The 20,568-nt window shown below is 49.9% G+C and overlaps 1 protein-coding gene across 5 annotated transcripts in view; it reads right to left on the bottom strand.

Moving 5' to 3' along the window:
* GTF2IRD1 (GTF2I repeat domain containing 1) overlaps positions 1-20,568 on the bottom strand; it is a 72,281-nt gene that overhangs the window by 47,513 nt on the left and 4,200 nt on the right. For all 5 annotated transcript variants that reach the window (XM_027749959.2, XM_027749960.2, XM_027749955.2 and 2 more), the window contains exon 2: positions 1,915-2,043. In XM_027749959.2, coding sequence (XP_027605760.1) covers positions 1,915-2,037 — 123 coding nt within the window. In that variant the 5' untranslated portion in view covers positions 2,038-2,043. The remainder of the gene's footprint in view (positions 1-1,914; positions 2,044-20,568) is intronic.

Genomic DNA, 20,568 nt, shown 5'->3' with positions numbered 1-20,568 from the left:
AAAGATTCCCCTATCAAAAGCAATGTTCTGATTTGGGTCAGAATTTCATGGGTTTATGACATGCCCTAAATATTTTGGTGACTTTACTGCTCCCAAAGATATCCGGCCAAGCTAGGCTTTGCTGGAAAACAAGAACTATATTCCCACCATTTTACTTCATTTTTTCCTATCCTAAAAGTAAACATTTTATAGCATTTCTTTAAGAGAAAACATTTCTGTAAAAAAAAAAGAAACAAAAAACCCACAACCAACCACCACAACCAACAACAACTTTCCCCCAGCTCTAATGGAATAAGGAACATGAGAATCTTATTTCAGCTGCAGAGCACTAATATGGTCAAAGTCTGGAGTAGTTGAACGATTCTTCTTGTACAGTTATGCAAAACAATAAAGAGATGGAAAAGACTTCCTCTATTAATCCGTTTTATGTAATGTGCGCTTCCAGCTCTACATAATACACATGTATATGTCTTTTATTAGTATTTTTTATATTATAATAGTTACTCAGTGCCGGCAGCCTGAGCCATATTCCCATAGCTACAGCATGGTGCTATTCCCAGGTCATGTTTTAAAAGGGTAAAAAAGGGGGGATTTTCCCAGCAGCAGCCACGGTTAGACACATCAACAATGCCACGGAGGGGTTGGGAGCAGGAAAGCATGGACTAAACCCCCTTGAGCTACCTTCAGCTCACTGAATGCATCTACAGTGAGCTTCACTTGTGTGGGCCTAAACCAGACTTTATACCAGGTCATTTTACCTCCTGATCACCTTCTTCAAGGATGCACCGAATCAAATCCCCCAAAATAGATATTTTTAGGAAACATCCCTTCAAAACCCAGTAGCAAACACAAGTATTTTGCTCAAAAAGCCCAACACTCAAAAGATAAACACAACTAAGGTATGCGAAATTTGGAGGCAGACCAAATCCAAACCCCAAGCCCACCTGGTGATGTGCACGTGGCCTTGCAGTTTATTTACCAGGCATGCAGGCAGCTAGGCTTCAGTGGGCACAGAGCCTAGCACTGGTGAAGCACTGGGATAAAGGCTGAATTTCAGGAGCAGCCTGGCTCCCTAGCCCTGGTCTAAGTACCTAATGAAGACTGCGGAATAATGTATATTCATTAAGAAGCCAAACAACAATAACACAGTATGTTGTATGGGATGGCATGTATATAAATCATCAAAGCTGCTTGGGGTGTGTCAGCTCCAGGGAACCTGCTCCTTACTGGGGCAGTGATGTCAAAGAGAAGGAAATTGGTATTAATGAAAAAACCTCTACCTGCAGAGAGAAGAAAACGAAACGCATCCTAGACAAATGCATTACATATGACTTGACTTTAAAACAGGAGGGTTATTTAGCATATCTCATTGCATTACACATTTGTTACTACACATCTGCTTTCCCTTCTTGATCACATTCACAGTTAAAAATAAGATTAGCTCTGGTCCACGAGACTTAATGCAGACAGTTATCTTGTTTATGTAAGCACAGCTGACTTAGGCAAGGTTTCCACAGGGAATTCTACGCCAAAAGATATGAAAGTTATTTTCTTTGTTCTCAAAGATAAAAAGCCATTGTTCTGATGTTGTGTAAAAGCTCATGGTAACATTGGTAAAACGGCAAGAAAAAAAAAGACAACCACCCTACATTCAGTTGATACCAACATAAATATTAATGGAAAAACAATACACATCTGAGGTTAACTTGGGCTGACTTTATGATCCTTACGGCTGTCAGGGTGGGAGAGGGATTTTATTTCCCAGCTCCAGCAGCTCCCTGGGCTTTCCAGTAGCAGAGGGGAGCAGGATGAGCTCACCAGCTCTCCTGTGCCAGCCCTGCGCCCAGCCAGCCCTGCTAAACGGAGGCCAAAAGAGGGAGGGGAACATCAACAGGGATGCCACTGGCCTCTTACCATGGAGTCTAAGGCAGACACTAAGCTGGTGATGATTTCGTCTTTCTGGGGAAAAACCATATTCCGTTGGTCAGCTCTGGAGGTGGTGAGAGTCGCGTCTAAAGGCTTCCCTGCCAGGGCCATATTCACCTGAAAACAGAAAAAACAAGAGCTATGCATGACTAATGGAGAGCTGGCGCTGAGCACCACCCATTACCATGGTGTGCCATGGGAGCAATGCTGGCACGGATACACAGGGGAAACAGAGGCATGGCCAGGAGTCAGGGCAGCCTGAACCCCATAATCCCCTTGTGTCCTCTGCTAAGGCAGATAATTGAGGACGCTGTTGAGCTGTAATCAAACTCTGGAGCCAATGCTGTGTGTTCCAGCAGCGGCCAGGTCATCTCCACCCTTGGGGCTCACCCTCAGGGAGATGTCACCACTGCACAGGGCGCGCTGGATCAGCTGCATGGTGGCACACCCCGGATGTGCAGACTGAGGCTGTGCAAGCCAGAGGACACAGTGCTGAAGCAGACGTGGAGCACTCCTGTGTCCGAGCTCTTACAGCGGCTGCGAGCTAGGGGTGATGGCTGTGTCCCCATGAGGACACTGTGCCAGCCATCCTTGTGCCTCCCTCCCTACACCCTGAGCAAGAGGAGAACCTAGCATCCAAAAGTGTTCCTGAAACAGGTCAAAACCACAGGGTGCTCTGCTTTCACCCCAAGGGAGAGATGCAGCTCATGGCAAGGAGTTCCCACATCAAATCATCCCACCCTGCAGTTCCGGGTGTCAGTGGCAACAAGACCAAGTGATGCACAGGGACTGCACATCTGAGAAGAGGCTCAGCCCCAGAAGCTCTATCGCTCATGGAAAAATGGGGAAAAAAGGGGATAAATGCTGGGACCCAGTTACACATGCAGCAACAGCAGCAGGTTTCTGTGCCCGGGTGCACACTGCACCGGGCCTCACTGCGACCCACAGCAATGCCAGTGTTGCAGGGGAAACTGAGGCAAGGTCTCGCCTTGCATAAATCACCCCATTCCAATGCTGGGACACCCACACCCGAGACAGCATCACACCCAGCAACCAACACATCCCTGTCAGCTATTGCCTCTCCATCCAGAGGGCAGTATTGCACTGTCCAGCTTTAATCCTGCGAATAAAGGATGACAAATTGGCTCAGAAGCCACTCAAACCAAATCATAAATCATGTGCTCGCAAGTGGATAAAAGAGGTCGGAGAACCCCTAACAAGGCTGGATGGGCAGGAGCCAGGGAATATGAATGAAGTTGCCCATGCATAACTCAATTTGCCACTCAGGCAACAGAAATACCCCCAGTTCACCTTCCTGCCCCAGTCTGCACCTATGTCCAAGCAGAAGGAATCTGAACACAAAAGTAGGGCTGTGCAACTGGGGAAATGGTGGATTTTGGCACAAAATAACAAGTCCCTCGTGCTGGCATCTCCATAGGCGTCTGAGCATGCACATCTTATCACAGAATGTTTTAGGTTGGAAGGGACTTAAAGATCCTCTCGTTCCAACCGCTTGCTATAGGCAGGGACACCTTCCACTATCCCAGGTTGCTCCAAGCCCCGTCCAACCTGGCCTTGAGCACTTCCAGGGATGGGGCAGCCACAGCTTCTCTGTGCAAACTCTTATGAGGGTCTCCAATAAGCTAATGAGAGGGCAGACAAATCCCAATAAACAATAATGACTGAATTTCAGGAATTGCTCTGAATAAGCCCTCCAGGTTGTTACCCCACATTGCTGGCCAGTGAAAGCAGCCAAGCAGCGCTGGGGCTCCACTGGCATCTGTGAATGGCAGAGCCAAAGCGGCATCCAGGCTGACAGCCACACAGGAAAATCCTCTTCCATCCATGTGACGCTTCCTAACAAAGTTGACAGACAACTCTTCTTCCACAGAATGATCCTAGGGGGAAAAAATCTGTCCTAACTAGGTACCAGCTTGGAAAATAAAGCAGGAAACCGAACACATGGTCCTGCAGCTGGGCACAGACCACAGGCGTCCACAGGGCTCTGCCAGGCACCTCCAACTTAACCATCATGAGAGCCTGTAGCAACACCAGGCACTCCTCCTTGCTCCAGTCTGTGCATGAACAGACAGATAGACAAGGAACCATTTCACCTGCAAGCTCCTAAGCAGCTTCCTGAGCACTTCCCTGAAGGAGCAGGGAACTTGACATTCTGTGGATGCTTTGTTAAGAGGTGCCTTGTTGCAATTGGCAGGAAACACTGAGGTGGTGCCGATGCCCAGTCCCAGGCTGAGCTGGGGGACCAGCCATCACTTGGTCCAGGGAGCATCACTCCCTTCTTAAACCCCCCAAGCACTCGTTTGGAAAACAGCCTTACTTTGATGCCCGTACATGTTTCTGAGGGCCCTAATTATTATTAAATATGACTGCTACGACATGGATGTTCTGTTGCCTTCTGGCAATCTGGAGAGCCAATCCCTGCCCCGGTGGGGCTGGTCGTGGCCCCTTGGAGAGCTCCAGCTGCACCAACCTGCTCGGCCACAGCCTCCCACAGGAAGCAGCACTTCCAGGGAAGAGATGCTCCTCCCTCCGCTGCAAAAACCAAAGTCACAAGATGGATCTGGCTCCAGAGGGAGAACCGATGGGAAAGACAGGGATAACATCAATGGGAAGTGGGGCAGGGTACCTGCATCCCCTCCCTCTCCCGCAGGAGACCAGGACAAAAATAATACCTTTCACCTGGTTGATTGTTTAATAAGGAGAAGTGAGAATTATTCTACAAGAAAAAAAATATGACCCAAGTAACACAGCATAACTTTAAGGGATGGGGGGAGACAACAATATTCCTGTAAAGCTTTTAATCATTTGTGGTCACAAAGAGCAGTGACAGTGGATTTAGAAAAGGGAAGAATAAAAGGGAGGGAAAAAAACTTCACAGCAAGTGCTAGGCTTATTTAAATCAAATTATGGGCTTGATGTTGTTTGCCTAATCAAAGGGAAAGTAATCTTTAGGAAAACTAGGGTAAACCATTCTTATAGCAGTTCAGGCTCGCGACATGGAGAAAGGTGGGTAGGACGGGTGCAGAGCATCCTGCCCTGCTTCCCAAGGATCCACACATCTGTCCTACTGAAATCCCTCCCTGGGACACCACTGATGTTCCTCTCTGCAAGGGATTCTGTTCTGGCCCTAGCCCAATCCCACCTCTGCACACCAAGTCCCATCCTCAGGGGCATGGGGACCATCACATCACTGTCACAAAGCCAAAGCAAACATTTGCAGATTGTTTTTACATTTTCCAGGGTTTTTTCTTCAAATGTTATTAAATTTTATTAATTATTTCTCCTCTCCAAAGAATCTTGGGGGGACAGGGTGCTATGCAACAGTTGGCACAGGATGTCATCTCCTGCTTGGCTCTTATGACATCTCCCTTGATAATCCTGGGAAAGATTAGAAATTTGGCCTTGAGGGAGTTTCACTCATGAATCACCTGAGCTGCAGCAAAGGAAAAACCAGGCATGTGGGGAGGCTTATGAACCCCTATGGAAAGGGCTGGGCCCCCCCCCAAATCCGCACTCACAGTAGGCATGTCCCCTCACCAGTCCCCCAACTGCTGCCACAGGGCAGCATCTCCCCAAAATAAACATCCTCCAGCCTTCCGCCCCACATCACCATTTCCAAACACTACAGAGCAAACAAAACAGTAAAAAAAACCCTACTAGTGAGCCAACGACAACCTTGCCAAGGAAATTTCCAGGCAGAAAACTGTTATTATACCCCTCAAATTATAAATAGTTCCCATTAGGAGAAACAGAAGGGGTTTATGGGATCCAGCAACTTGCACACTACACCCGGGCCCTTGCAAAGACTGAACTTACAGGGTGCTCCTGCTGTTGACTTCAGTATGAGAGAGTTTTCATCCTTCTTCTTCCTCATCATCTTTTCAAGTCTTACAGTGATTTCCAGCCCCATGCCACAACCAGAAGCAACAGCATCTTATTTAACCCAAGCTGGTGTTTCCACACTGCAATGGTCCTTGAAGCAGAACCTCCACTGCCATCCTCCCCACGGCCTTCACCTTGGGGTGAGTAAAAACCTTATTTAGTGTAAACCTCCAAAATCTCATTCCTCAAAGGAAACTGGGTGCTTGTCCAGGACTCGCAAAACTGGGCTGAAAGGCTCTCCTCAAGCCTTTCACTCCTCTGGGCCACATCTGCCAGCAAGAAAAAGGTAAAGCAATGACCCCTTTTTTGGGTATTACCCAGGACCAAACTCAGTGCAGAGTGGGAGATGGGAACAGCCAAATGCCCAGGAGGGACTGAGGACATCCCATACCTGCTTCTTGTTCCACTGACTTCTACAAATACCGTGGTTTTTTACTATCAATACTAAATCAAAGAACCATGGAATGGTTTGGTTTGGAAGGGACCTTAAAGCCCATCTCACTCCAAACTCCTGCCATGGGCAGAGACACCTTCTGATAGACCAGGTTGTCCAGCCTTGCCTAGAACACTTCCAGGGATGATGTGCACTGTGTTTAAATTAATTGATTTGTTTTTTCCTGCAGGCCTACTGTATCTTAAAAATATAACTCTGTCCATTCCCACCATGTGAAGCATCTCCTGTACTAAAGACCTGGAAAGGATACCAGATCTCAAAACCGTCAGAACAAAGCATCCTCAGGCTGGTGCCCCAACCCAATTGGTGGCTGCCACAGCTGCGTCTTCCATCTCAGCCCTTAAACTACCGGCTGTACCCAAGGGCGACAAACTGGAGAGCACTGGCTCAGACCCAGCAAGGGAGAAGTGAAAAGCTGAGGAGCAGCACAGAGAGTCCCAAAGAGACGCTGCCACTGCTGCCTGCTTGCCCTACGGAGACTGTAGTATCACCATGGAAATCCCCCTGCGCCTGCCAACCCAGAATGTTTAAAAAACCTGCAGCGATATGGACTGGCTCCCAGTTCAGGAAGCTAAACAGGAATCAAAATTAGTGAGAGTTTGACTATTCAGCACATTGAGGGTTAAAAAAGAAGAAAAAAAGAAGGGGAAAAATATGATCCTCACACTGGTCCTGTCCACATCTCCATACAACAGCGGCTGGAAATTATCTGCTAATTCATTTTTCCAGGAAAATTCTGCCTATTGCTTCAGTGGTGCTGGTGAGATGGCAGAAAGCCCAAGCGAGCTAGCCTCAGTTCCAACAAAATAATGAAAATAAAATATATGTATATCAATCTCTATGGAATATATATTTTATATATATTTTTAATATATTTTTATTTTTATATATATATGAGGTAGGTTTTGAGATGGGTTACAGGCCCTCTACCCTGGGTAGGGGAGGGGCAGCCTAGGGGTGTATTAGAGCAGGGGAAAGCACAGTTGTGGTTGGGAAACTTGAAGGTGGTACTTGGGGTTTTTGGTCACCTGAAATGTTTGATGAGCTCCGGGATGTCAAGTACCACATACAGCCATCTCCATTCCCCCCAGGACCAAGGGAACAGGACAAGCACCTCCAGCCCATCTGCTGGGAGGACACCTCCAGCCCACGAATGTAAAAATGAGATGCCAGTGATTTCATTTGTTATTTCCTTTTTCTCCAGGAGGGCATATCTGAAGGGATTTTTAAAACAGACCAGACTTGGAAGACCTTTCAGCAAATAGCTCTGGTCATCATTAAACACGCTTATAAGTCGACCAGGAATCATCCTGATTGGAGCCTGAGGGACAAATAATGTCCTACGCCAGTGCTGGGACAATGTCCCCTCTCCAAGCAAGGGGCCAATCCCTGTCTCCCATTTTGGGACATCGCTCTGGAGCAGGACCCACACTAAGGATTATGTCACGAGTGAGGAAGGGGCAATAACTCAGAAGGCATTTCCCTGTCCCACTCCATCCCAGGGATTTTGGAGGTCTCTTTTTTTGGAGGCACTTGTAAGCAGGAAGGTGCCTGGCAAGCTGGAGTCGTTTGAGCAAAAAACCCTGGAAACCACATCAGCTACAGCAGGTCAAAAGCCAGGGAAGGGACCAGGCTTGAATTTCCGCTTGTGTTTTTTTCTAATTGCTTAAGCAAACACCAGTATCAGCAGAGCCAGTGGATGTGATCAACGCTGTCTTGCGTGCAGGAGCACCATGGCATGACCCGGCATTTGCCAAATAGCTGGCCTTGGGATTTTTGCCACAGCAGTGGAGATTTCTGCTCTGCATGGGCAACTTGCTTTAACCCATCCATGCTGACTGACTAAACCTGAATCCCTTACGCCTCATTCAGCACTAGTCTTCAGCCTCTGTAGCCAGATCCTGTCCATCCTTAGCCAGGTAACTCACACCCATGCCAAGGTGGTTTACTTTGTCCCTAATGATGCCTCATTCCCTAACAGGGCATGGTTAGCAGGTGGTTGGTGAGCTGCAGAGCTGCACCATCAGCACAATGCCAGTGGTACAGCAGATTAACTGCAGTCCAGAGTACTCACAAAATGCCCAGAAACACCCTCAAGTGTCTAAACACCCCCCAAGTGTCTAAAATCCCCCAAATTCCTAATCTGTGCCCTACGTGTGTATACCCTTGCAGCACATCTCTCCTGGGACACGCAGGGAGATCTGGGTTTTAGGGGACCCAGTTGGTGCACCCCGTGTGAGAAGCATTTGCTGAGGACACATCTGCATCCTCCAAATGTGAGTGTCAGCGTACTCCCGGCCCCAAATCTTGTCTAAGTGCTGCCCCATAGCTATTGCTATGTCTCTTCCCAGATCCACAAATTCCCTTTTATTTTGCTACTTTTCAAGCTAATACCTTTTTCCAAACCCTGAAAGCAGCAGAGCTGGGGGGCAAATGGCCTCCGATGCAGTCTAGGGCACCCAACTGCTTGTGCCCACATCCCCATTGTGCCAGTAGGTCTTACCTCACTGCCCCTACCAGCCTTCCCAAACCCTGTGTCTCCCCTCCCTGCTCCTTCCAAACAGGCAGTACAGGGCAGAACAGGTTCCCATCACCAAACACCTCCTTCCTTGTTTTGTTTTACCCAAAAAACTCAAGGCACCTGCTGGAAAACCTCCTCACATACACCCCAGCACCACAACATTCAACAGCATCACTGCCTGAACTCCGCTTTCCTGGATAATATGCCATGATTTAGTCTCACTTATGAAAGAAGCAGAGAGCAAACTGGGGGCTCCTGTGGGGGAAAGTGTCTGCCACAGGAATTTCACTTTGTCTCCCCAGCTAGAGCATGGCATTCTGCTGCCACCTTGATTTCCTTAAGCCCAGCCCAGGTGCACATCTTAATATAATACGGTAAAATTATAGTAGGCTTCTGCTAGTGCAAAGAGAGACAGAAGAGGATCAAGTGCCCTTCAGAAGCTGTATGTCATCTCCCCCAGGATAAACACTTCCATGGCATGGCAGCTGCTGGGGGACCACTCTGCCTGTGGAGCTCCAGCAGCATGGCTTTCAGTTCCAGACAAGTTTCCATGCCACAATCTCTCAGCAGGCAGGCAGAGAAGCTCTTGCTTCCAGGAACTGCCTCTTCAGTTATTAAAGAAATTTAAAAGAAAAAAAAAAGGAGGGGAAAAAAAGTAAGTGTTAATCAGATCATTCCCACCATAGCAAGGATAGATGCTGCAAGCATCACACATGGAGAGCTGGATCTTACCCCTCATGAGTGGCTGGGTCAGCGAGGCCATGATGAGCTTCATGGTGGCTGGTGGGTGAGCAGAGCCACCCAGCCACAGGGACCTGGGTGCCTGCATGGCTCCTAGGGCTGAGCCTCCTTCTCCAGGGGGATGCCCAGCCCCAAAACTCAGCATCGGGGAGCTCAGCACCCCTTCCCATACAGCCTGGACAAAACGCACTGCTTGGCAGTTCCTAGAAGAAGAGGTGGGAACAGATGCGGGAGCGAGGGTGCGGATCCAGCACCCTCACGCACTAGGGCTCAGGTTGCACTTCCTAGGAGCAAGTGGCCAGGGGAAGCCAAAATTAGCAGGCTGCTAATTCTACCCCTTGGTACATCCCACTGGTCTAGTGGAAGGTGTCCCTGCCCAGGCCAGGGAGGTTTGGAACTAGATGATCTTTTAGGTCCCTTTCAAACCAAACCGTTCCATGATTCTATGATGATCCCTGGCCCCTGCACTGCCACAACTGCTGGTTATTCCAAGATGTCATCGGTCCCTTGCTTAGAGAACAAGTGAGATGAAATGAACCCAGAAGCCACAGAATAACCTGCAAGGAAGGTCTTAGCGTTGCAGCAACCTGGGCCCCCAGTCCTGTACCCCCTGGCATCCCTCCATCAACACCTGGGTCCCACCCTGGACCCCTAGCTGGGTGTTGGGGCCGGGGGAAGGCAGGCAGACCCCAGCTCCCAGCCCCCAGTTCAGCAGTGCATATACTAATGCTGGGGTTATTTAAAGCCCAGTTTTAACAGCATTCAGCTACTGGTTGCGTGATCAGGATAAAAAAATCGCAATCCTAATTCCTGGCCAACCCCCCCCCCCCAGTGCCTATGGCAACTGGTATCCATCTCCTTGGAAACTAATCTCGTGGTATTTGAGCAATGTACCAAGGGCCTTTAATCTCCCAAACACTGTAAATCTTTATTCTAGCCTGCTCTCCTCCTACCCCCAGAGCCAATATAAAAAGCCTGTTGTTTTCTGCGAAGTCACCAAGAGCCCAACTCGAATTTTATATTACACAGACACATGTTTTTTTGCCTTTTTTTTTTTCTGCCTTCTTTTTCCCTCCCCACTAAATTAAGGAAAAATCACATATGCACTAAGTCCCAGGTGTTGCAGCCCTGGCCCCACATCCTGGTATGAGGTTTGCTTTCTCCAAACAGTGCGCAATAGCTGTCGCCTCGATCAGCATGTCCGCTTTGTCCATCTAACAGGACACTGCTCTAGATAATCATCATCATCGTGATCATCATCGTGATCATCATCATCATCATCATCATCATCATCATCATCATCATCATCATCATCATCATCTGAATTATCTAGCAAAAAAGTACCCAAGCCGCAAATACACAGAGAGCCCGGGCTGGGGGCAATGAGTTCACAAGAGTTCAGCAGAGGATGGTCCACCCCAGTACCTCAGATGCAGTTGGGCACCTCATCTTTCTCCTCAACACTCAACCCCAACGCTTTTTCCTTTTGCAAAGCTTCTGCTGATGGCACCAGCCCCTCCCCACCTCCCCCTCACCAACCCCATCCCACGGTCACTACTGCTAGTCACCCACTTTCTGCTCTGCACAGGCAATTAACTCTGCATAAGGTGATCCCTGATAGAGAGCCGACACCTATCTCATTATGTTTAATTTTATCTCTAATATTTCTCTCTTGTTACTGGTTCTCAGTACTGAGTATTCCCCATGTTACAGGACAGGCTGTTTTTGCTAATCCCAGGCCTGTCTCTCTGCTACATAAATGAACCCAATAAAAAAAATAGAATGCCTTTTTAAGGGGAGGTAAGGAGGCTCAGAGACAGAAGCCCTTCTCCCTTCTTCCTTATTTTATTTTATGGGATGATTCAGAAAGGTGAGAGCAGGTCCTGCGTCACCCCGACCCCACAGTGGGAGCATGTGTGTAGAGAGCCAGTGCTGGCTGCTCCTTGTCACCCATGCCCTCAATGTTTATCCAGAACTGGGCATCCCACACGGGCAGGTGACTCACACCGGCAATGGAGGAGTCTTGGGTGAAGCTGAGCATGCACCTGCCCTGGTGTGACCCATCAAGAGAGGCAGTGCCACCAGGGAGGGGCAGCCAGCTGGGATTCTCATTTCCTCCTCGGGCAGCCTCTGGCTGTGACACTCAAAACCTGCAGTTGCTCATGCAAACCCTGCCATTACTGTGGTACTATCAAGGCTTGGGATCACCACTGCTGCCAGACACAAACACCTGCGGGTGCTACAGCCCCCACTCACCCTGAGCAGGGACATCACCTTCCATGGTGAGGCAACACACCAGGAGCCACTGGGGATGGCCACAAACAGCTTTAGCTTCCCTGGGCTGCCCAGCATCCTGACTGGGGCTGCAATGCCAGGTCCTGCTGTGCTGCTCCCGCAACCCAAGAGCAGCAGCTTTGTGGCTCAGGGGCACCCAGAGGCTGGTAGAGCCATGCCACCTCAGCCAAGGCATCCCCAACAGTGTGATCACCCCCACAGCTCCTGTGGTGAGATTCTCCACTGTTTAATACAGCTTGGGTGCACCACACCCCCACCACATTCACAGGAGCTCAGCTGTTTCTTAACACTGAGCCTCGAGTACCATAAGCCTTGCTTGGTGCACAGGTGGCAGGCAGCCAGGGACAGGGGCAGGCAGACAGACAGACGGAACAGACCCACGCCCAGGGACAGTGATCACACGCCTGCTGGTCCCAACCTGCCAATTCCCCAGTGATGCCTCTTCCCCTAGGAGCTGTAGGAAGCTGCCCACACATATCAGTGCCTTCACCCGGGAAGGGCAGCACAGCACCCTGGGGGGTTTGCTGTGGCTCGCTTCCAGAGGCATGTGGGCTGCAGTGGGGTGGGGAGTGTGGCAGCCTAGGGCAAAAGTGGTGGGAGCAGCTCTGATCGTGGCAATTGCAGCCCTGACTCAAAGGCTGCCTGGGTGGGTGTCAGGGCTGGCCCCAGGGAGCCCTGCGAGGATGGCTCCGGGCTGGCTGGGATCTGGCTCGAAAACAGCCAGGCCCTCTCCCACATGCTTCTGCTTGGAGTCACCTCAGGACAAGGTGACCTGGCTGCTGACACTTCCTCCCTCCTGGGACTCATTGGCACTCAGGCTCCAACATGGCAGCTTGGGACAGCATTTCCCTTCCCTAACACCTTGACCCACCCCAGAGAACATGAGCTCCTTCTTTCCCAGGGGGAAACAGGCCCAGATCAGCCCTGGTCCCTATAACCCTGGACGGGGGGACACTAGCCCTCTCCCCAGCTTCCCCAATGGGTCAGCCCAGCTCCCTGAACCTGCAGCCACCCAGTCTTGCCCTCATCCCACTCACATGTTTCAGGGAGGATTAGGCAGGGAAATGATTGGCCCCCAATACCAGCAAGAGTGGGCTTCCAGTGATGCCAATCACCCACTGCCATCACCATAATACGGCACATGGGGCCAACAGAGCCTGAAGTCTTGCAGAAACACATGTTCCCCCTGCTAAATTCCAGCTTAATTCTCATTTTCATTGTGTTATGAAACACATTATCTATTGAAACTAAGTCAACAGTTGTTTGCATTTACATGTAAACACAGCGAATATTAGGAGCGGGGCCAGCATTAAATTTGCATCCGAAATGCTGCCTGCACTGCCCTTTCTCCCTGGCTCTTCTCCATCCCTGCAGCTAAGGACATAAGGATGCAGAAGACAGCAAAAGCAAGACCAGAGCAGCCCAAGATGCAAAAAACCCCCTTGTTTTTCTCTCTCTGTTTTTATTTTTGTGCAGCGGAAGAAACATGCCTTTAAACCCCCATACCGCACTGACATGCACAGCCCTTCATCTCAGGACCAAGTAGAAACTGCTTCAAATTCCCAATGACACGCATATCTTATTAGAGCTGCTTTGCATAGCGCATAAATATTTATTTGATTTTAATCCTGCAAAGCAAACCTGCCTTGTGGCGCATTTCCCTTAATCGGCAACTCTGGCACCCAACAAGGCATTGAGAGAAGTGGCATCCCAAATTCTGAGCCTGCTTTAGGTGCAATGGCATGGAAATAAGAACCCAAGGCCCAGTACCCACCACCTCTTGGTGTGCCCAAGGCAGGACTGGGATGCCAAAGCAGCCATAAGGCACCCTGGTTCCTTGCCATTAGGGAAAGCAAGAGCCTTGCTCAGGTGCCCCACAAATAACAGAAAATAAATACATGTGCATCATGCTTTGGATGTGAGAAGTGGCTTGATGATGACTTAGCTCTGTGATGGTGACACTTGCAGGAGAGGTGATACCAGGGGCGGGGGCTCACCCTTCAAAAAAAGAGGGTTTTGGGGCTGAAAAAAGGGAGAGCACCTTGTCACATGGAAGGCAGATGACATATGGCTTATTTTGGGGGCTTGCAGCTAATTTTTTGCACATGGACTTGTTGGGTTGAAAAATGGGAACCCTCCAGTGTGGTCATCCATGAAATGGGCAACAAGGGGCTGCACTGCTGGGAATCAGCTCAGCCTCTCCATCACCCCAATTCAGGACATCGCTGAGCACAGATCCATACCCCAAGCCCTGTCAAGACTCATACAGCCTCATATGTCACAAAACTTGTAGAAATTGAAAAAAATGAGAATTTTCAAACATCAAATCACCGCAACACCAAAGGCCCCTAATGACCTCTCGTTTCAGCCAGAAGGACAGGAAGCAGCACACTTGCCCGCATCCATCCCTGCTCCACAGTGATCACAGCATTCACATGAGGACGCATAGAGCCTGGGATTGTGAATTCCCTTCTCAACTAGTTTCTCTTAAATGGGTGGGAAGTAATTAGGCAAGGGGTGCAGCAAGGGTGCCATGCCTGGGGAGCCAGCAAGTGCTCAGCAAGGCTCTTTGCTCCACAGGCAGCCAGAGTGGGTAAATCCAGAGATACTTTATAGTGGGCAGGTAAATATTTAATAGGGTTTATTTTGGCCACTCTGCCACTGTGCCTCATACTCTGTGAATCTGTTGATCCAGATGGAGTCCCAAAATCTGATTCAAAGCAAAATTCTGTTTTTCCCCAAGATGGATGGAAACACCTTAACCTCTGCCCAAGGCTAGTGATTTGGGACTGGGAGCCGCCCCAGCCATCCCCAGGAGCTGAGTGTGATCTCACACCTCTCCAGCATCTTCAAGGAATGCTTCTCACAGCCCAAAACCCACAACCCCCCAGATATTAGCGCCTCCAAGGATCCGTCCCCATGAATGCCTCTCCCAAACCCCATGCCCATCACCTCCCCTGAGGTGGCAGTCTGGCTCTCCACGGCATCCTTCAAGGTGCTCCCCAAATACCAAGGGCAATACAGAGTCTCGAGCAGAAAGCAAAATCAATACTGGAAGGAAGGTTCTGGGCTTAAATGCCTGTCATAGCATCACTGGGAAAAGCAGTTAGGGGAGGACAGAAAACCACTCGGCATCACCCACAGCACACAGAAGAACCGTGTTTGTTGCAAGGTTTTCCATAGGCATCGTGATGGCTTTCAGGTAGGGAGCACACAGTGGGGGGTGCAGACTCAGCTTGGTACTCCCTGAGCCTGATCCAACCACAAGGTGTTTTGGGGAAGAGGAAGAAGAGAGAGACCTCAGAACTGTGTCCTATGTCCCACACAGGCAATGCTGGTGTGTGCCAGATGCTGCCATTTTGGTTTTGGGGCGTGTGGAGCCGCAGGGATATGGGGCAGCCGACTGTCATCAACCAGCACCAGGAGAAGAGTCACTCTCCCACTGCTCTTCTCACCTGCAGCCCCGACAGAAGACATTTCCCTTTCTGCTCTTCTGGTCTTGCATCTCCAAAGGGCCAGCTCCAAATGCCGACAGGCATCAGTTTCCCTGCCCCATTGGGACACCACCACAGCAAAGCCCATCTGCTGGTCCAGGCACAGATAACACCCCCCATAATGTGGGAAAGCCATATCCTGAAGTATCGTCAGCAGCAGCTCCCCACAGCAGAGACAACTCCACATTATTCTGAATTTTCAAATTTAAAATAATAAAGGATGCCTATGTGCTCCAGTGCATTGATGGCAACCCAGCACCAGCCCAGTAGTTACAAATAGTCCTTTCCAGGAGTGCGTTGCCAGTCTCGGCCACAGGCACACTTGGCCCTGTGGGACACACACTCTCTGCTCTGTCCATCAGCATCACCACGTCAGGTCCACAGTGCACCCAAAGGTAAGAGAGTGTTGAAATATGCATCTTACTTACAGAAAAAAAATTAAAAAAAAAATTAACCAAAAGGCAAAAAAATATATTGAGGGATCCTATGCTGATAGGGGGGAGAGAAAAAAATCGGGGGGGGGGGAACTTTATTGGGGAATGAAGCCCCAAACTGAGCAGCTGATGTTCAGAGAGCACTGAGATGAGGTGCAGAGGGGAGCCAAGCGTCACCCCTGCCGGATGCTAAAGTAGTGGAAACTTTTGCATCGCTGCAGCAGCACCAGAGCTGGCTTTTATCATGGACAGCCTCGCACAGGCAGCGATAGGGCTGGATTTCTGCCGGTGTAATTCCCACGGAGATGAATACCTTGTTTTTCAAGAAGCAGCAACATCATACGTAAATTACAACAGCAAATGTAGGAAACAAAGAGGTTTTCAAGAGACCACATAACCCTCAGAGGGGTGGCATGGGGAAAGCCGGCAGGTGGCTCTGGGAAGACAATGCTGGTGAGATGTGGGGCTGATCTCATGCTCTCCCACGCTCCAAACGAATAAACCTTTGAGCAGGTGGGGTGAAAAATTAGGCCACCTAAACAATAACTATTTGAGGGGCCCAGGACAGAGGTGGAATTGGATGCTACTTGCTTTTCCCTGCAGCAGGATCCAGCAAGAAGCCATGGGAAGGGCACAGGTGGATGCTGGACCTGTCCTGGAGCCAGGTCTTCACTCCAAGAGTTCACATGGGAAGTGACGGGGCTGCACTGCACTGGGTTGATCAGCTCATGGCACGGGTCACTTACTCATGGCTCACCCCTCTTACACATCTTTTCTTTTGTCCCCTCTCTTTTAAAATAAAATAAATAATACAACCTGATGCTAATTCTAACAGGTTTAATAAACGTCTGACATCCTGTAAAAAGGTCACTGCCCACTCACTTCTGTCCGTGGATCTGTATTAAGAGCACTGGGGCACTTGGCTTGAGCTGTGCTGTTTCATAGGGTCCTGATGTCCAGCATGCTCCTCTCCCAGCTCAGCATCTCCCAAGGAGCTGTGGAGCAGGGATGGCAGGGGACTGGCATGTGCAGTGAACCCCAGCTAACCCCCCATCTTTGATGGGAACAGGCTGCCCATAGAAGCTGTTGCTGCCCCATCCCTAGAGGTATTCAAGGCCAGGTTGGACGGGGCTTGGAGCAACCTGGTCTAGTGGAAGGTGTCCCTGCCCCATGGCAGGGAGTTGGAATAAGATGATCTTTAAGGCTCCTTCCAACCCAAATCATTCTATGGTTGCATGATTCAAGCTCCTGGATGAGCTTCATCTGAGGGCATGGGGGCATGTGCATTTTGGGGAGCAAAAATACCAACCTCGAGCTCAGGGTAAAATGTTGTAATTTCACTTAAGGGGTTCCTAGGCATTTTCCTCCCAAAAGACAAATGAAATTACAGCCCAGCGATGCCCCTAAAGGGTGTGGAGCAATTTATTTCTAGTGATCCTCCTCTAATGAAGCTAATTTATAACCTTGTCAGAAGGTGCAAGCAGGCTTGGGGCATCGGTGAGGCTCCCTTCCCCCCGCCTGCCTTTCCCAGGATGAAAACCTCCAACCCAAACCCCAACTAGGATGTTTAAGACCCAAACCCCAAAGGCACTTTAAACAAGCAAGGTTCTTCACATATTTTGCCGACTAAGTGCAACCCTTCTTGCCAGCAATTACAAAAATGCTTTCAGTGCCCAGGGAGGTGCAGGGGTCCCTGCTGTCACCAGGACAGAGTAGGGTGGGAGCAAGGATGATGCTGTGGCACCCAGGGACCTGGTGGCATCATGGGGTGTCCTTGCAGACCAGAGCATCCCCACACATCTGGGTCTCCACAGCTCAGCAACGTGGTGACCCAGTTTTTGGGAAACTTATCAAGGACCTTAACACCACCCCAACAGCCCCACTACACTCCGATGGGAATTGGTCCTCACCAGTTGGAAGGGTTCAACAGCTCATACCCCAGGTGATTAAAAGGGACAAAGCCATAAGGAAAAGCCCTTTCTCCATCCATACCAACCACTCATGTTTCTCCTAGGACACGGCAGATGCCAGCAGGAAGTAGCAGAGGAGCAGCGGCATGGCAGGCAGCTCCCACTGCTCCCTGCAGCAGCACTCCAGCAGATGGTGGCTCCTAACATTGTTATAGTTACCTAATAAGATTGCCTTATTGTAGCCCTCCAACAATAAAGCTAGAGCATCTAAAAGGAGTGGCCAACTCCTGCACTTTGACAACCCTGGTGCCAAAAATACGTGTATGTATTTTAAATCTCTATATAAATCACAATTTTAGGGGTCATGGTAATACACTGATTTTTTTTTTTCCCCTCATACTAAAGCAGATGTGACTCACATGCAAGCAAAAGGATGTAGGATTCAATACTTTAAATACTTCTAAGTGTCAGGGTGTGGAGCTGCAGCAATTTGGGTGATGCCACGGGCACAGAGCTCAACTCCCAATCTACCCAGTCCATTCAGAACACCAGAGACAGCATTTCTCCTGGCAAGGACTGTCATTCCCTGTCTGCAGAGCAAACAGCGTCCCAGCCTTCTAAATACTAATGCAATACAAATAATAAAGATAATTCTCATATATTTAATCATTACCAGAGGTCTGGGAAGAAATGATAATCAGGCTCCTACTAATTAGGGAGACATAATCTTGCCTTCCCTACAGGTTTTTCCATCCCTGTGTCTTACCCTGCAGCGAAACAAGCAGAAAACTAGCCCAGTGGGGAGGAGTGTGGCTTTGGTGGAAGCCTCAAGCAGATCCTAAAGCCTGGCTGCAGTGGGTGCAGCCCCATCCTACTGGTGCCGGGGAGACATGCCAAAATACTCATCCCGCTGAGCTCAGTACCCATCCTGCCATGAACGCAACCCATCCTTTAGGGTCCCTCTTGAGAAGGTCCAAGAGGCAGCATTTCCAGGGAGAACCCTACCCTTGCCACCCATGTCCTTCTAGGGTCTCTGCCCTGCAACAGGGTATGGACCAGGAGCTCACCTCAAGCCTCATCCAAAACCTTTCAGCATCCCACAGTTCTCCCTGATGGCAGGCAGGCAGGGGAAGGCAGAGCCTGCCTTATCGGCACTGCTCCCGGGTGCCCTCATCAACGTGATGTGCCACGCACGCTTCCTGGCACTGAGCCCTTCTGAATTAACCCCCTGGTTCATTTCTGGCATGAGGGCTGCTGCTAACTAGAGGCAGGGCGAGGTTGGTCCCTTTCATCTGTGGGGGGCTCTGACCACCTCCAGGGAGCCATCTCCATCCTGGCGCAATGGCCAGAGCTGTCCCCACTGCCCAGGGCCACCTCTCTGGTGCCACCAGGCTGCAGCCCAGCAGCAGATGAGCAACCTGGCATGGCAGTCAGTGCCCTAAGGCAAGGTCACCTCTTGCAGGCACTAAGGTGCGGGAGGTTTCCCAGGCAGGGAAGCAGATGCAGCTGGAACTAAAGGCAGGACGTGAGCTCTGCCAAAACCTGGGCAGAGAGATGCATTCATCCCTTTAAAGATGGGTGAAGCATCTTCCTGTTCAGCAACTAGATAAAACCATGGAGATCTTCTTCACTTACTGCAATGGTTTCATTTTCCAGTGTCACCTTGCTCTGGAAGACTCCCACTCCATGAGTTTTCCCTGAGCAAGACCAACTGCCTGTATGTTCTTCCAATCTGTTGGAAAATGAAAACTTAGGGGGGGTTTTGCCTTCTTTGTTTTAAAGTGAGGGAGACGGAAGCTAAGGGCTCCTCTATGGCCACACTGCTGGCACAACCCATGGCTGGGATTCCATGCCTCTATCCCACCTTGTCCAGGGATTTGAAGTGGAACTGAAAAACCTGCTGCTTGTTACCAGGGCCCAGGCACCAAGGATTTCTCTCAGAAGCATGTAGATCCCTCCAACCTCTGTCCACCCACTGGAGGGAGAGGTTTCTCCTGTAGGGTGCATCCAAGCTAAGTGGGGCACACAACCCTGGCAGGGACCACTACCCACACACATCACCAAAAAGTTCAAGAAATGTTCCAAAAATTAAAAATGTTTACAAAACATCCTGCACACCAGTTTTCCTCCCAGCCATCTCCAAAGGGATCTATACCCCAAAGCACCTCCTTAGCTCCCAGGTTTTAGTCTGCCTATGGGGCTGTGGGAACAGATCAACAGCAGGTCCGTGGTACCCACCACAAGCCTTTGCACCCGACTGCTCACACCCACTTGAGTGGCTCGGGGGCACTGCCAGACCCTGGCACACCCCTAGGGGATGTCACCCATGGGCAGGGAACTTCTGTCTTGTCCTCTTCAATCTCCTGGGGCAGAGGTCCCAGGCACGCAGGTGAGCACTGGATGACACATTTCCAGGACCCATCCTGGGTCCACACTGACCTCCCCACTGGCATTTGCTCTATTTAATGTTACAGATTTAAAGAAAATAAGATGGACATCTCACCCCTCATGCGAGAGGTGGAGATCGGCTCTGAGGAGGGACACGCTGGCAAAGGACTATGTCAACCACACAGCTGTGCAGCAGAAGAGTGATGCTCCTCGCTGGTCCCCTGCTCATTCCACTGAGATTAATTATCTTCTTAAGCCAGGCAGACCAGCCCAGAGCAGAGACAAGGCCACATGAAACCAGAAAACTCCAACAGAAGCCATTTGCATGCAGGAATGTAAATCCTGCTCAGCACAGCCTGCTCCCAAGGAGGGGATTCATGTACCCAGTGCTTTTCTCCACAGTATCCCAACTCGAGGGATGCTTTCCCTCGCTCCCACAGCAAGGGGAGCCTTGCTGCATCATAGGCAAATCCCTTGGAAACAACACCATCATTTGTAAGGT

Source organism: Pipra filicauda, unplaced genomic scaffold (genome assembly GCF_003945595.2).
Source record: "Pipra filicauda isolate LSUMZ 115617 unplaced genomic scaffold, ASM394559v2 scaffold16_size7369187_pilon, whole genome shotgun sequence".
Lineage (NCBI taxonomy): Eukaryota > Metazoa > Chordata > Aves > Passeriformes > Pipridae > Pipra > Pipra filicauda.
This window is presented reverse-complemented; position numbering and strand designations above follow the sequence as displayed.